Source organism: Microcebus murinus, chromosome 13, assembly GCF_040939455.1.
Source record: "Microcebus murinus isolate Inina chromosome 13, M.murinus_Inina_mat1.0, whole genome shotgun sequence".
Taxonomy (NCBI): Eukaryota; Metazoa; Chordata; class Mammalia; order Primates; family Cheirogaleidae; genus Microcebus; species Microcebus murinus.
Window position 1 is genome coordinate 57199095 of NC_134116.1, and position 16294 is coordinate 57215388.

Below are 16294 nucleotides of genomic sequence, written 5' to 3' on the forward strand. Positions count from 1 at the left end.
AGTAGTCTACTGCAGAGTACTTTATGAGTTGTCTGTAGGGTTTTGAGCTGTGGGTAGGTAGTATAGGACTGAGTCTGTGATAGTGAGAGATTAGGAAAGATACTTGCTATTGTGGCTGTATTCAGAATGAATAGTAGGTTATTACTTTTACTCTTTACTTAAAGCTGCACAATCGTTTTGTTTACCTATCTTTTTAAGTATTCCTTCGTGATATTTTGAACCTAGATCTAGGGGAAAATATAGTTGCCAACTGAGGTAATTTGGTGTTATGCTTTTTGGTGATAAGAAGAAATAATGCAGATTGACGTTTTGAGTTTAAGAATTAGATGGTACAGTCTGAAGTCAGGCATCAGGGGAAAAAAGAAAAATAAAATAATAAAATTAGAATAAAAGAAAAAGAATTAGATGGGACATAATTATTTCTGAGGGAGCTTTGTTTTCATTTAGAAAATCATTTTTTTTTCTTTTTTTTTTTTTTCACAGCATGTAGGATGTATAGAAAATCATTTTAAGAATTGTTTGCATCAATTGAAGTATAACAAAGTACGCTTTTGTTTCTAGGTGAAAAATTTAGAGAACTGATGGATAAGTTCCTGAGGGTTAACTTCAGTAAAGGCTGCCCACCCTTGTTTACTACTTTGAAATCTTTATATTGCAATACAGAAAAGGTAAAATTTGGTATTTATTCAGTTTTGCTATAGTCTTTTTACTGAATTATAGAAAGATGCTCATGCAAGTGATATGCTATAATTTAATCATCTCTGTTCTTGTATTATTTACCTTTTAGTGTAATAATAGAGGCACTGAAATTATATACCTGTAGTATAAGTAATATCAAAGGAAATGTCAATCCGTGCAATTTACTGAATAAATGGTTTATAAAAGCACTAATGTATAAAAGTTGTTTATTTTTAATGATGTACTTTCTGGTAGATTTTAAATTTGACATATTTTTACCAGAGGTCTATATTTACTCTATGATTATTATTTTATAGCATAATTATGGATTTCTCAATTTGTTGTGCATGCTTTTAAAGTTAATAGCTTGTATAATTAAGTTCTACAGTAAAATGCCATTTGGTCAACAGAGTACAAATTATTTGTTTTAACTAGTAGGCCACATTTTAATAAATATAGTTTTTAGCTTTATTTTTTAATACAGTTTCTGCTTTTTTTTTTCCCAGTGTCCCTTAGACTCAGTAGGAAGGAACTTTCTGCTTTGTAAAATTAGAAAATGGGCATTTAAATCTTGGTCTTAAATTAGATAAATAGACTGAGCATGGTGGCTCATGCTTGTAATCTCAGCACTTTGTGAAGCTGAGGCAGGAAGAAGATCACTTGAGGCCAAGAGTTTGAGACCAGCCTGGGTAATATAACAAGATCCCATCACAAAACACATACACATTCTCATATTCCCTCCCTCCCTCCCTGCCTGCCTGCCTGCCTGCCTTCTCTTTCCCTCTCTCTCCCCCCAACCCAAATCTTATTTTTAGTCTGTATATAATAATTACTTATTTCAGAAATGTGAAAACCTCAATGTTAAAATAATAATATACTCAAATAATGTATTTAAATGGCATCCATGGTATATCATGGCAATAGGAGGGTTTTTTAGAAATGAGTTTTTATTTACTTTCTAAACTTTCAACTATAACTTTGTTTTAGGTCTTTATCTAGGCATAGTTGTTTTTTTTTTTTCTTTTTGAGACAGAGTCTCACTTTGTTGCCCGGACTAGAGTGCCATGGTGTCAGCCTAGCTCACAGCAGCCTCAAACTCCTAGGCTCAAGCAATCATACTGCCTCAGCATCCAAAATAGCTGGGACTACAGGTATGCACCACCATGCCCGGCTAATTTTTTTCCCTCTCTATATTTTTTTAATTAGCCAATCAATCAGTTTCTTTCTATTTTTAATAGAGACGGGGTCTCACACTTGCTTAGGCTGGTTTCAAACTCCTGACCTCGAGCGATCCTCCTGCCTCGGCCTCCTAGAGAGCAGAGCTAGGATTACAGGGGTGAGCCACCGTGCCCAGCTTATTTTAGTTTTAACAATGAAGAAACCATATTAATTTGGCTGGGCGCGGTGGCTCACGCCTGTAATCCTAACACTCTGGGAGGCCAAGGCGGGCAGATTGCTCAAGGTCAGGAGTTCCAAACCAGCCTGAGCAAGAGCGAGACCCCGTCTCTACTATAAATAGAAAGAAATTAATTGGCCAACTAATAATATATATACAGAAAAAATTAGCCGAATTGCTTGAGCCAAGGAATTTGAGGTTGCTGTGAGCTAGGCTGACTCCATGGCACTCTAGCCCAAAGTGAGTGAGACTCTGTCTCTAAAAAATAAATAAATAAATAAATAAACAAACAAACAAATAAATAAACAAACAAACTAAAACAACAGTTTAGGTTACTGTATATAGCATAAGAATTTTTTTTTTTTTTTTTTTTGAGACAGAGTCTCACTTTGTTGCCCAGGCTAGAGTGAGTGCCATGGCATCAGCCTAGCTCACAGCAACCTCAAACTCCTGGGCTCAAGTGATCCTCCTGCCTCAGCCTCCCAAGTAGCTGGGACTAGAGGCATGCACCACCATGCCCGGCTAATTTTTTCTATATATATTAGTTGGCCAATTAATTTCTTTCTATTTATAGTAGAGATGGGGGTCTCGCTCTTGTTCAGGCTGGTTTCGAACTCTTGACCTCGAGCAATCTGCCCGCCTGGGCCTCCCAGAGTGCTAGGATTACAGGCGTGAGCCACCACGCCTGGCCAAGAGTGGACATTTTTATCTTGTTCTGCTCTCAGGGGGAAAGCACCTAGTTCTTCACCGTTAAGGATTTTGCTCGCTGTTGGTTTTTCATGTATGTGCTTTATAATGTTAAAGATGTTCCCTTCAATTCCTAGTTGTACATTTTTATCATGAAAGGGTGTTGTTGGATTTTGTCAAATGCTTTTTCGGTGTCAATGGAGATGATCCTGTGGGTTTTGTTTTTTATTCTGTTGGTGATGTATTTTACATTAATTGATTTTCAGATGTTATACCAATTTTGCATTGCTGGGATAAAACCTACTTGGTATGGTGGATAATTCTTTTTATATATTGCTGGGTTCATTTTGCTAGGTTTTGTTGAGGATTTTTTTTTTTTTTTTTTTTTTTGAGACAGTCTCACTCTGTTGCCTGGGCTAGAGCACCATGGCTTCAGCCTAGCTCACAGCAACCTCAAACCTCTGGGCTGAAGCGAATCTCCTGCCTCAGCCTCCCGACTAGCTGGGACTACAGGCATGTACCACCATGCCTGGTTAATTTTTTCTATATTTTTAGTTGTCTATCTAATTTCTTTCTATTTTTAGTAGAGATGGGGTCTTACTCTTGCTCAGGCTGGTCTCGAACTCCTGAGCTCAAATGATCTGCCTGCCTTGGCTTCCCAGAGTGCTAGGATTACAGGCGTGAGCCACCACGCCCAGCCAGTTGAGAATTTTTGCATTTATAGTTCTCAGAGATACTGGCCTGTAGTTTTCTTGTAATGTCTTTATCTGATTTTGGTATGAAGATGTTCCCTCCTTTTTTTTTTTTTTTTGAAGAACTTGTGAAGAATTGATATTTTTGTAAGTGTTTGATAGAATTTATCAGTGAAGTCATATGGGCCTCGAGTTTTCTCTTTGGGTAGTTTTTTGATTACTTATTCAAATTCTTTATTATTGGTCTATTCAGATACTGTATTTATTCTTCACTCACTTGAAATCCATGTTTCTAGAAGTTTGTCCATTTCATCCAAGTTACACAATATTAGTATGTAGTTGTGTATCATATTCCTGGTAGCACTATCCCCCCCTCCTCTTTTTTTTTTTTTTGGGAGACAGTATCTTGCTCTGTTGCCCAGGCTGGAGTACACTGTCGCCATCATAGTTCATTGCAAGTTCAAACTCCCAGGCTCAAACAATCCTCCTACCTGGCCTTCCCGAAGTGCTGAGATTACAGGCATGATTTTAAAATGACAGAGACAAAATACTATTTTTAAAAAGAATAGCTATTACATATTAATTTTTCATATGACACACTGCCTAGTTGAGATAGATGGTAAGTAGACTTGAGTGAAATCGGTCATTCCTTAGTAATACTTAGATTACCTTTTATAGACAAATTTGGAATATTGAATTGTTCACTTAATTACTGAATTAAAAGTGACTGTAACATAGATTTTTGAGATTTAAAGAAGTATGCCTAATGAATCATGAAGTCCAGTGCTCTTTGCAGGTTTTTTATTTAGGAGATTTCATGTGAAATTTCCATTATCTTGTTTTGTTTTGTTTTTTTCATGATGAGATCTTCTCTTGAAGTTCTGAAACTGGAGATCTATTTTTTTTTTCTTTTTTTTGAGACAGAGTCTCGCTTTGTTGCCCAGGCTAGAGTGGAGTGCCGTGACGTCAGCCTAGCTCATAGCAACCTCAAACTCCTGGGCTCAAGCAATCCTCCTGCCTCAGCCTCCCGAGTAGCTGGGACTACAGGCATGCGTCACCATGCCCGGCTAATTTTTTCTATATATATTAGTTGGCCAATTAATTTCGTTCTATGTATGGTAGAGACGGGGGGGGGGGGGGGGGGGGGGGGGGGGTCTCGCTCTTGTTGGTTTCGAACTCCTGACCTTGAGCAATCCGCCTGCCTGGGCCTCCCAGAGTGCTAGGATTATAGGCGTGAGCCACCGTGCCTGGCCTGGAGATCTATTTTATTCAGTAGAGTTTATATTCTTTTATGACAGATTGTGTGTAACTTCAATATATGTTTTGTTGTACTTTTTATTATTAAAATTGACTTCTTTGAAAAAAGTTTCACCCTGGAGATGCATGAAGGTATACCATTTTTGAAAACTTGCTCTAGTTGCAGTTTTTTCAACTGCCAGTAGATGGCATTGTAAGTTCATGAAAAAAGTATTTGCCTTCCTAAGAGGAACAGTTAGACTGAATTTCTAAGTGTGTGTTGTTTTTGTTTTTTGAGATGGATTCTTGCTCTGTTGCCCAGGCTGGAGTGCAGGGTCATCATCATAGTTCAGACTCCTGGGCTCAAGTGATCCTCTCAATTCATCCTCCTGAGAAGCTGGGACTACAGGCGTGTGCACCACCAAGCCCAGCTAATTTTTATTTATTATTTTTTGTAGAGACTGGGTTTTGCTATGTTGGCTAGGCTTACAAAAATTTTTTTAAGTTACACATATTCTAAGTGAGATTGGTGGGGCAGTCATGTTAGGTTGAAAATGCGGGGGGAGGGGGAGAAAGGGCATTTATTGAAACCTTAAAATTTGTACCCCCATAATATGCCAAAATAAAAAAAAAAAAGAAAATGCCTGCTACCATTAATTTTGCTTTATAGTAAAAATCTTTTTTGTCGCAGGTTTATCAGTGTTTCTCAAACTCTTACTTGAGTGTCAGGATGAACTGAAGTGCTTGTTAAAAACAGATTGTATAGAAACCAGAGTTTCTGATTCTGTCAGTATGGGGTGTGGTATAGAACTGCATCTCTGGCCAGGTGTATTGGCTCATGCCTGTAATCCTAGCACTCTGGGAGGCCAAAGCGGGTGGATTGCTTGAGGTCAGGAGTTCGAAACCAGCTTGAGCAAGAGCGAGACCCCCGTCTCTACTGTAAATAGAAAGAAATTAATTGGCCAACTAATATATATATAGAAAAATTTAGCCAGGCATGGTGGCACATGCCTGTAGTCCCAGCTACTTGGGAGGCTGAGGCAGAAGGATTGCTTGAGCCCAGGAGTTTGAGATTTCTGTGAGCTAGGCTGAAGCTATGGCACTCTAGCCAGGGCAACAGAGTTAGACTCTATCTCAAAAAAAGAAAACAAAACAAAAAACAAAAAGAACTGCATCTCTTACAAGTTACCACATGATATTTATGTCAATGGTCTGAAGATTGCCCTTTCAGAACCACTGTTTTCAAATTAAATAGTCTTTATTATAAAAACAAAAAACAAAGAATGTACCCATTTTCTACCACCCTGATCTCTTCAGTCATATTTTTATTGAGTATGTAGTATCTGTACATACTTGTTTTAGTGAAATCATAGTATGTGTTCATTATTTTCACTTCCTGTTTTTTCTGTTAGTTACACATTGTCCTTAGTGTCAGTTTCCCATCTATTTTCTTCATTGCCCATCTGTCTAAACTCTACTAGAAAATTGTGCCATATAATACAAAATCATGAGAAAGGTATCATGTAGGCCTGAGAAATGTTTTAATTTGGTTTTTGTTTTATAGTGTTTTTTGACTGGTGTCATTAGGATGGTCAGTTTTGTGGACACTAACCTATGAGTTTCTGAGATGGGGATTAACGTGGGTTCACAATAAAGCTAATGAAATTGTACCGTCCTATATTAAATGGAATGCATGAAGAGGTTTCTTTCCTAGCCATATGTTACAAAATCTGTTTAGGACGTTGTGACACATGGTGTGCTCTTCAGTGGCTGGGGAGCCCTAGTGAATTTTGGTTGGTGTGTAAAGAGGCCTTGGGATAGGCCGGGCGCGGTGGCTCACGCCTGTAATCCTAGCACTTTGGGAGGCTGAGGCGGGCGGATTGCTCAAGGTCAGGAGTTTGAAACCAGCCTGAGCGAGACCCTGTCTCTACCAAAAATAGAAATAAATTAATTGACCAACTAAAAATATATGTACAAAAAATTAGCCGGGCATGGTGGCGCATGCCTGTAGTCCCAGCTACTCGGGAGGCGGAGGCAGTAGGATCGCTGAGCCCCGGAGATTGAGGTTGCTGTGAGCCAGGCTTACGCCACGGCACTCACTCTAGCCTGGGCAACAAAGTGAGACTCTGTCTCAAAAAAAAAAAAGAGGCCTTGGGATAGAAAAGAAATATAGCTGTTTCTCTGAAAAGAAACATGTCTAAAGTCCCATTTTTCACAGAGTAGTAAGTAATGTATCAGGCCTTGTTTTGATTTTATTTTCTAAATAGGAACCCTTCATGAATTTGCATGTCATCCTTGTGCAGGGCCTATGCTAATCTTATCTGTATTATTTCAATTTTGGTATATGTGCTGCCAAAGCAAGCACCAGATCTTATTTTGTAGTAAAAAGGTAAGCAAGTTGGATAGTAAACCCAGTAATTGTGTTGAGTACAGATTCCCACTTTCTGTCCTTTTCCCAGGGTTGCTGACAATAATAAGCAAAACAGAGTCATTTTTAATTTCACTTATAATCTTCAAACTTTGGGTCATTTCACTTGACTTTTTTGTCATGTGTTACATTTTGGAAAATCTGAACATTTATTTAATGGTTTAGAACTTCACAATATAACAATAGGAAGCAAAAAGTAAGTAAATTGTTATTAAATTAAACAAATGTTTATTCACAAAAAAAACCAAACCGGTTTTGTAGTAACTAGTAGCAATTTATCCTTCCAAACATCAAGTTAGTGAGGTTCTGTTTCACTATTAATAAAGACAGCAGTGTTCAGCATTTTCTTTTTTTCCCCATCCCCCCACAAGGAAATATATTGAGAATGAGAAAAACGCAGATACCCTCGTATTTTATAGTTCTGAAATAAGCTGTATAGTGTTTTCCAAATCTAATTTAATGCATAGTAAATAAAAATACTTCCAGTAAAATATTTTTAAATTTTAAAAATATGTTTCTTTAACAGGTTTCTATAATCCAGGAACTTGTTACTAATTATGAAGCCTCCCTTAAAACCTGTGACTTTTTTAGCCCTTATGGTAAGTTTAAATTAGATTGAATTAGAATTTGATTACTCGTTTCAATTCATTTGTAATCACTTACAGTAATGCACTGTTATGTTTATTATGTGTGCTACATAATAACTACTTATTAAATAGTTTTTGCATTAGTGAGTGAAATGAGAGTACTTTCAATCTTATTTAATTTAAATTTTCCATAAACCTGTGGAATGGGAGTTAGCCCTGTTTTAACATGAAGAAATGGACTTTAGAGGTTGAGTGGCTTGCTGAAGACCATGCAGTTAGTTTATGTTAGAACCTGATTTTCCAGAATCCATAAATCCTCTGATTTTTCTGCTCTTTTATTACTTTTAATCCTGAATAATTTGGTCCTTTGTTTCTCTATTTGTAAGGGGATATGTAAATGAAGGCAACTTAATTTTAAAAACACTCTAGAATGTTTTCAGTCATCAGATGGTAACTTTAGAGTGAGTTCCTCAAGTGACTTTTCATGTCATTATTTGAGTATTTTTTAAAATTGAGATGGGGATCTTGCTGTGTTGCCCTGGCCGGTCTCAAACTTCTGGGCTCAAGCTGTCTTCCCACTCTAGCCTCTTGAGTAGCTGGTATTACAGAGGTGTGACACTGCACCCCACTCTTTTGAGTATTTATAAGGCAAAATTCTAGGCATATTGTTCCCTACCTTAGTATGCATCTCTGTTTAAAATGATTAAACAGAAGATGTCATTGCAGTGCTATGTCACACAGAATTAACCTCATGCTATAATATCTATTAATACCAAGTCCACATTCAGATTTCCCCAATTATCCAAAAAAAGTCTTCATAGGTTGGTTTGTTTGAATCTAGATCTAGTTAAGGTCCACACTTTGCATTTGATTGTCATGTCTCTTATGTTCTTTTAATCTAGAGCAGTAACCTCCCCTTCCTTTTTTTTTTTTAACATTTTTTGAAAGGTCATTTGTCTTATAGGATATCCCATATTCTAGATTTGGCTGATTGCTTTCTTGTGTTATCGTGTAACATATTTAACTGGCATTCATATTTCTTGTAAACTTATAGTTAGATTTATAGGGTCGATTAGATTTCAGTCCCATTTGAATACTTACTGGTGGTGCTTTGTGCTTCCTGTTATATCACACCTGGAGGCAGGAGGCATTGTAGTTGTCTCTCTGTTTTGATGTTGAGGTTGTCACCCTGGTATGCCCATTAAAAAGCTCCTCATTGGCCTCTCACCTAATGATTTTAGCAGCCGTTGAGGATCATTGCATTGATCCCTTATTTTATTCTAATCATCATTGTGTCTGCATTAGCTAGAATTCTTCTTATAAATAACTTTCCTTCATAAAATATTCATTTCCTCTGAAATATAGTTTATGTAAGAAGAGCAGGATAGATGCTCAACACTTCACCTGCTATATTATATTTGCATCATTATTGTGTCATTTGATAAGCTACACCAGGAGACATTTTTGTTCTTCTGTAACATGGTTAAATTCATACTTTCCTCCTCATTTTATGCCTGTGTATCTTCCTTTCTGAAATCCATTGTGAGAGCTTGGTATTTTTTTTCTACTTTTCTGTAGCTTGAAGGTACAGCAGGATGGGGAACATAATAGAGCTAGGCTGATGGTACGTAACTGCTTTTGTTACAGAACTTGGGTTGTGTTCTCTCTTAGGTTTTTGTCAGATGGCAGGGTTATTTCCACTTTGTCAGGGGTATGTGTTCTTCTTGTGGGTCATATTCAACTTTCGGTTTCTCTGATTTAGTATTATAGGCCTAGAAAAGGCTAAGCCCTCGCAGTTTGGCAGTTCTTGACTCTGCTGAAGTTTTGGAGTTGTAGTTAGAGAATGTGTTCTCCAGAGAGAATCTCTTCTCTTTTCCTAGGCTTGTTGTCTTTTGCTTTCAGCCTGAAAATTCACAGAATTAGATTGATTTATGTCTTTTCCCAGCACTGTTTCTTTGGGAGTGAGGTTGGGTTTAGAAGCCCATCAAAACTATGATCGTGGTTTCTCTGCTTGACTGCTGCTTTTCAAACTTTATGGCATGAAGTCATACCACTTTCTGTTGAAATTGGTCATTTTTCCTGAGTTTTTACTGTTTATGACTATAATAATTATTTCATTATGAATTAGGGGAGAGAAAGTATGTAAATTTGCTTTATTTTAGATTCTTATAATAATTTAATATTTGTTTAATTACAGAGAATGGGGAGAAGGAACCCCCGACAACACTACTGTGGGTTCAGTATTTCCTGGCACAACACTTTGATAAACTTGGACAATATTCTTTGGCTTTGGATTATATTAATGCTGCAATTGCTAGTACTCCAACTCTAATAGAATTATTCTATATGAAAGCAAAAATTTACAAGGTAAAATCTAAATCATGTTTTGTGACTAGTTGAAGAATTCAGGTACTTTAAGAATCCTTGGAATTCTTTTTATTTAGAAATATCTTCTAGGGCACCCTGATAATCTTTTTTCTGAAATTCTTACTAATTCTAAGCAGTTTTATATTATGTAGCTGTGTAAACAATATTAGTCATTTGATTTAGCTCTTAGTATTAATAAATATGAATTGTAATTTAGATTATTAGATACATTCGATAGAAATGGTGTGAGATTTCTAGTTTGTCTTTATAAGTTTTTTTTTCTATTTTTATTGTACTCATATTTTCTTAATCTAAACTGTGATTTCTTTAATGCTTTTTTTATGTCTTAATAGCATATAGGTAATCTCAAAGAAGCTGCAAAGTGGATGGATGAAGCACAGTCTTTGGACACAGCTGATAGATTCATCAATTCCAAATGTGCAAAATATATGCTTCGAGCAAATATGATAAAAGAAGCAGAGGAAATGTGCTCCAAGTTCACAAGGGTAGGAGATAGTATACATGAACATGTAGTTGTCTGGATTAGTAAACTTAAGTTCTAGGATGATTTATGAAGTTTGCTACTGAAATTCATAAGAATTCTTTGTTTTTTAAAATCCTATTTAGCTCATGTCCTAAGTATGGTTTCTTACTGTAGTTGTGTGTGTATGCATGTCTTTCTGTCAGGGGATGGTCAAAGCAATAGCAGGATTAAATACCTTGGTACAAATACAAATACTATGTCATACTTTAGGGCTTATATGAAAAATTTGATTTGCGTTCCAAATTCTTTGTCTCCCTAGTAATTTTGGCTGCTTCTTTTGTTCTGTTCTATTTTGGTTTTTTTCAGACAGAGTCTTGCTGTCACCCAGGCTAGAGTGCAAGGTAGCATGGTGGTAGCTCACTGCAGCCTTGAACTTGTGGGCTCAAGTGACCCTCACACTTCAGCTTTCTAAGTAGCTGGGACTACAGGTGTGTGCCACCATGCTTGGCTAGGGTTTTTTTGTTTTTTGTTTTTTTTAATTTTTTGTAGAGACAGGGTCTCTGGCTATGTTGCCCAGGTCTTGAACTCCTGGCCTCAAGCAATACTCCCACCTTGACCTCCCAAAGTATTGGGATTATAGATGTGAGCCACTGCACCTGGCTTGCTTTTTAATTGTCTCTTACAGTGTTTTACTTTAGAACTGCTCATAGAGTTCATTCTATGTGGACTGTTGGTCTCTGTGATGGTCTAGAATTTAAGTTTTCTGACATTGTTGGACAAAGCATCCATTCCTTTCCTTTCTCTTCTTCACCATCCTTTCATATCCTTTTCCACCGAGACTTTCTTTTACATTATGAAAATAATACATGTTTATGTTTAACTAAGTGGACTAACCGAACAGAGTAGAAAGCTCAGAAACAGATTCACACATATTTGGAAACTTGGTATATAGCCAGAGGTACTGTAAAAATCAGAGATAGAAAAATACTGCCAGGACAATTAATTATTGTGTTGAAAAAATAAAGCGACATCCTTATTTATTACTGTACATAAATCAGTTCCAGGTAGATTAAAGATCTAAATATGGTAAGTAAACCTTTCACACTTTTAGAAGAAAATATAGGAGTTTATCCTTAGGATAAAGAAGCATTCTTTATGCTTGATGTAGGAAGCATTTCTTAAGACACCAAAAACATAAAAGTATAAGAGAAAAATTGAGCCAGGCACAGTGGTGTCATCCTGTAGTCCCAGCTACCACATGGTACATGTGCCCTGTCCACTGTATCACAAGTTTGAAGATTAGTAGAGAGTACAAAGAATAGACATAAAACTAATTATGTTTTTAGAGAAAAGTACCATCTGGAAGGTCAAAGTAGAGATTAGAAGTAAAGTACAATTAATAATGAGTATATGGGTTGAGCATACCAAATCTGAAAATCCAAAGTGCTCCAAGATTTGAAACTTTTTGAGCACTGACATGCTTAAAGGAAATGTTCATTGGAACATTTCAGATTTTGGATTTTTGGATTTGGTATGCTCAGCTGGTAATTATAATGCAAATGTTCCAAAATCCAAAACACTTCTGGTCCCAAGCATTTCAGATAAGGGATACTCAATCTATACATCTTAATTAAGTCCAGTGATTTTTACAAAAACAAAAACCAGAGACAAACTAACATGTGTCTTCAAAGGTGCTGGAAAGTGAGAAAGCAGGTGAGAGGAGGTGGTTGTCTGTGAAGAGTAGTCACCTCAGTCTGGCTGAGCTTGCTCATCATAACTGCCTCTGATCTTCTGCTTTTGACAAAATGGTGTATGGAGAGCTTGTTCAGTTTGTTCATACTGGTTCATTGGCCGGGCAAATCTGTAATGTGTAGTGGACAACATAGTGAGATGGGAAGAAAATTGCGAATGACCCTGAATATTCAGTTTATGCCTGCTTACTAATAAATGAATGCTCATATTTCCTGCTTACAGATTCTTCACAGTTTAGAATTTTTGTATAGAGTTTCTAATGCATGTTGGATAGTTCTAGTGGGTAAGCTTTTGAAATGAAAAGTAATGTAGATTTCTTATAAAAATATGTGGTCATCAACAAAATGGAAAATATATATGACCATAATGAAGAAATAAAATGCATTCATAATTCTGTTCACCCAGAGGTAACCAGTTTTTAGACTTTAATGAATTCTCAAAATTGAACTGATGAGACATAAATTGGGTAAAAAGAACTGAAGACTGAAATTACTTATATAAGTATATTTTTGCCATCTTTCCTAGGATCATAACAAAATGTATTTAAAATAACTCTCTTCTAAACTGTGACAAAACTCCAGTGCTCCAGTACCTAGACATAAACTAGGTACTTTATGTCTTACACTTCTGTCAGAATTTAACAAATATTCCTAACAAATGCAGCTATTTGGTTTTGGCAGCTCACTGTAAAGGATACCAAAGCAGAAGAGTTGGCATGAAACAGGAGATGCTATTAGAAGTGGACACATGGCCACAAAGAAAGTGGCAATGATACTGATAGCCTAACTTGAAAGAGGGAGATTGGGAAACTGAAAAACAGGCCTAGAGCATTAACAGAGTCAACAAATACTGGATGGTACCTAGTAGTGACCCTGAGTCAGCAAGGAAAGGCTAAGTAGCATTTGCTTGAAAGGCAGAAGATAAGGAGTGCTTCATAGGATTGCTGTCTTAAATAGTGGAAATAAAAGCTTTGGTGTTTAAAAATTAAGCTTTAGTAATTTGGAGTCTTTTCTGTGTGGAGTGCTGAATACCCCAAAAGAGCTAGATAAATAAGACATTATGTACATACATATGTACTGTGTATTTTGGATCTGATAACCCACGATGGCTCCTAAGTGACTAACAGGCAGGTAGGTAGTGCAGATATGCTAGACAAAGGGAATACTCAGTCCTAGGTAGGACAGAGTAGGATGGTGCAGGATTTTATCACACTATTCAGAATAGCACAGTTTAAGAATTATGAATTGTTTATTTCTGCAATTTTCCTGTCAGTATTTTCATACTGTGGTTAACTGTGAGTAACTGAAATTGATTTTCATGGAAATTGAAACTGTGGATAAGGAGGGACTACTGTAATTTAAAACTAGTAGGTGCCTTATGGGGAGTACGTTGGCATATTTGCTAATTGCTACTTACTGTCATAAAAATACTAGCAGTCATAGTTGTAAAAGAGAAAATGAGATTTTTAGGATCTGTTTTATTGTTTGTTCCCTATGGTTATGAATGCTTCCATTTCAGGAAGGAACATCTGCCATGGAAAATCTAAATGAAATGCAGTGTATGTGGTTTCAGACAGAGTGCATTTCAGCTTATCAGCGTCTGGGGAGATACGGGGATGCTTTGAAAAAATGCCATGAAGTAGAAAGGGTAAGTAGTTAGAATTTTTACTTCAGTTTTCTTCTCTAAGGTGATGAAAAAAGCAGATAGATTTTCTACATAAGATCATCTGCCTCTTCTAACTACTCTGGGAGCTTCATTGTGAAAACAATTCTTAATCTTTAATCTTCCAGACATTCAGAAGTTATAAAAAAAAAAGATTGCTTTTTTGATCCTCAAATGGTTATGCTTTTGACATGTCTATATATTTTTATTTGAAGGAAAAAAGAAACATTAATTTAGAAAACATTATTGCTATTATTAACATTAATTCAAAATTTCTGTTCCCCAGTTAGGCCATTATATGCTTTTCATTGCTAGGCTAAGAGGACACACAGCTGATGGCAACCTCTCTCCCCTTTAAAACGTCAGGATCTGGTCCGCAGTCAGCCTCTCTCCAGTTTGTCTTCCCAGGATGTTTGTTCTCACATTCAGTACTCTGTACAGCAATCTATGGCCATTTTGGAGGCTTATTTTATTGCTTGCTTTTAGGATGATGTGTGCGATGTACCTTAGTGAGGGGACTTTTCTTTTCCTTTGTGTGAATTTTTGTTTTCCTGTTCTTTGTCATCTCTGAAGCACTCTCCTTCCACATGGACCACAGGAGGAAAAGAGCCGCAAATGCACCCCTGAGGCAGTCCTCAGCAGCCCTCAGTTGTGGGGGCAATCGGCACCACTGTTCCCATGCTGACGCATATAGAACCACAGGCATCGTAGTCAGGTGAGCCTGATGTCTGCACCGTGGCAGTCACTTTGGCCTTTTTCCCACGTGAAACTTCTTAGGTTACTCACCAAGAAGGCTAACTCTTACAGGATGGCTTTTGATGTTAACTAGAACTAGGATTATACCCAAGGATTTTTAGAAATACAAATACCTAATTTTTTATTTGTTTTGGGTTTTTGTTTTTCCTGCTTTTTTAAGCTTGGGCTTAGTGGCTTTATATCTGGGAAAAATCCTTTCTCATCTTCTTGAAAGTGATATAAAGCCCTTGGATGATATGTGAAATATCCAAGCATTCTGGCTTAAATTAGGTTCTTATTTCTGTGATAAAATTGCAGATCACAAGCTTGTTTTAACACTTCCTAGAACTGTGGTCCCCAACCCATGGGCCCAGGACCCGCACACTTCTGTAGCCTGTTAGGAACTGGGCTGCACAGCAGCAGGTGAGTGGCAGGCCAATTAACAAAGCTTCATCTGTATTTACAGCCACTCCCCATTGCTTGCTTAAGCTCAGCTTCCTGTCAGATCATTAGATTCCCATAGGAGCATGAACTCTATGCTCCAAACTGCACATGCGAGGGATCCAGGTTGCGCTCCTTATGAGAATCTAATGCCTGATGATATAAGGTGGAGCTGAGGTGGTGATGCTAATGTTGGGAAGTGGCTGCAAATACAGATTATCATCAGCAGAGAGGTTCACCTGCATGGTAAATGCAATGTGCTTGAATCATCCCCAAACCATCCCCTTGACTCCCTGTCTGTAGAAAAATTGTCTTCCATGAAACTGGTCGCTGATGCCAAAAAGGTTGGGGACCACTGCCCTAAAAGACCCGTGCTTTAAAAGCATTCTGCTTATTATTAAGGAAGTATACATTATTATTAACCAGGGCATTCTCAGTGGGAAGTGAAGTCTTTCCTGAATGAAGAAGCTGCTAGGCACTTATGGAATAGTAATTCCAACAAGACCATAATCAGAAATTTAACAAATTGTTGGTGTATGTGAAATTTGAATATCCTAAGGATCATTATAGTTGTGAAATTTTTGAACTTAAATCTCATTCCTCCTAACATTAATAACTATATAGCTTTATTCTTTTTAATATTTTTGAGAATTTTTAGAATATGATATGTAGATCTTCCATGACTAACTTTGATTTAGATTATACATTCCCTTAAATTTTAGTGATATGGGCTGAGTTGCATGGAATAAAATTCTGTAATGTCAGATAAACTACTTCTAGTTCAAGGAGTGATTTAATTGTAGAAAGCATTTTTTTGAAGAAAAAAATACAAGGATTAAAAACACAAAAGAATTTATCACTCTCTGGTCATGTTACATAATTGCTGATAGAAATAACCATATTTAGGATTTGTTGTTAGCATTTGAGCATAAAAAGAACTAGTAACAGATAAATAAGAAAAGAGCCTATTCTTATGCTACTTGTAAGCTAATCTTTTTATAATGAATATATCTATACTAAAAGCAAATGAAACTTAACTTTTTTTGTAGTTAATATGTTCTACATATGTGGTTATATGTAGAAATATGTTTAGTACATAGGGTGACTAAATAGGTTGACCTAATGATTATTTATTAAATTAACTTCTAA

General features: G+C 36.7%; 1 protein-coding gene and 1 non-coding gene across 7 annotated transcripts in view; one reads left to right on the plus strand and one right to left on the minus strand.

The window, feature by feature from the left end:
* The window catches only part of NAA16 (N-alpha-acetyltransferase 16, NatA auxiliary subunit), a 54848-nt gene that overhangs the window by 26146 nt on the left and 12408 nt on the right, over positions 1-16294 (plus strand). For 5 of the 6 annotated variants that reach the window (XM_012764982.3, XM_012764983.3, XM_076009414.1 and 2 more), the window contains 5 exons: positions 562-668; positions 7644-7716; positions 9902-10071; positions 10425-10577; positions 13826-13954. In XM_012764982.3, coding sequence (XP_012620436.1) covers positions 562-668; positions 7644-7716; positions 9902-10071; positions 10425-10577; positions 13826-13954 — 632 coding nt within the window. Of the gene's footprint in view, positions 1-561; positions 669-7643; positions 7717-9901; positions 10072-10424; positions 10578-13825; positions 13955-14542; positions 14685-16294 lie in introns of all 6 variants that reach the window. The other variant, XR_012922444.1, reaches the window with a different exon arrangement.
* LOC142875287 (U6 spliceosomal RNA) lies at positions 6948-7054 on the minus strand. Its single transcript, XR_012922683.1, has one exon. It is a non-coding gene; the product is annotated as a U6 spliceosomal RNA (small nuclear RNA).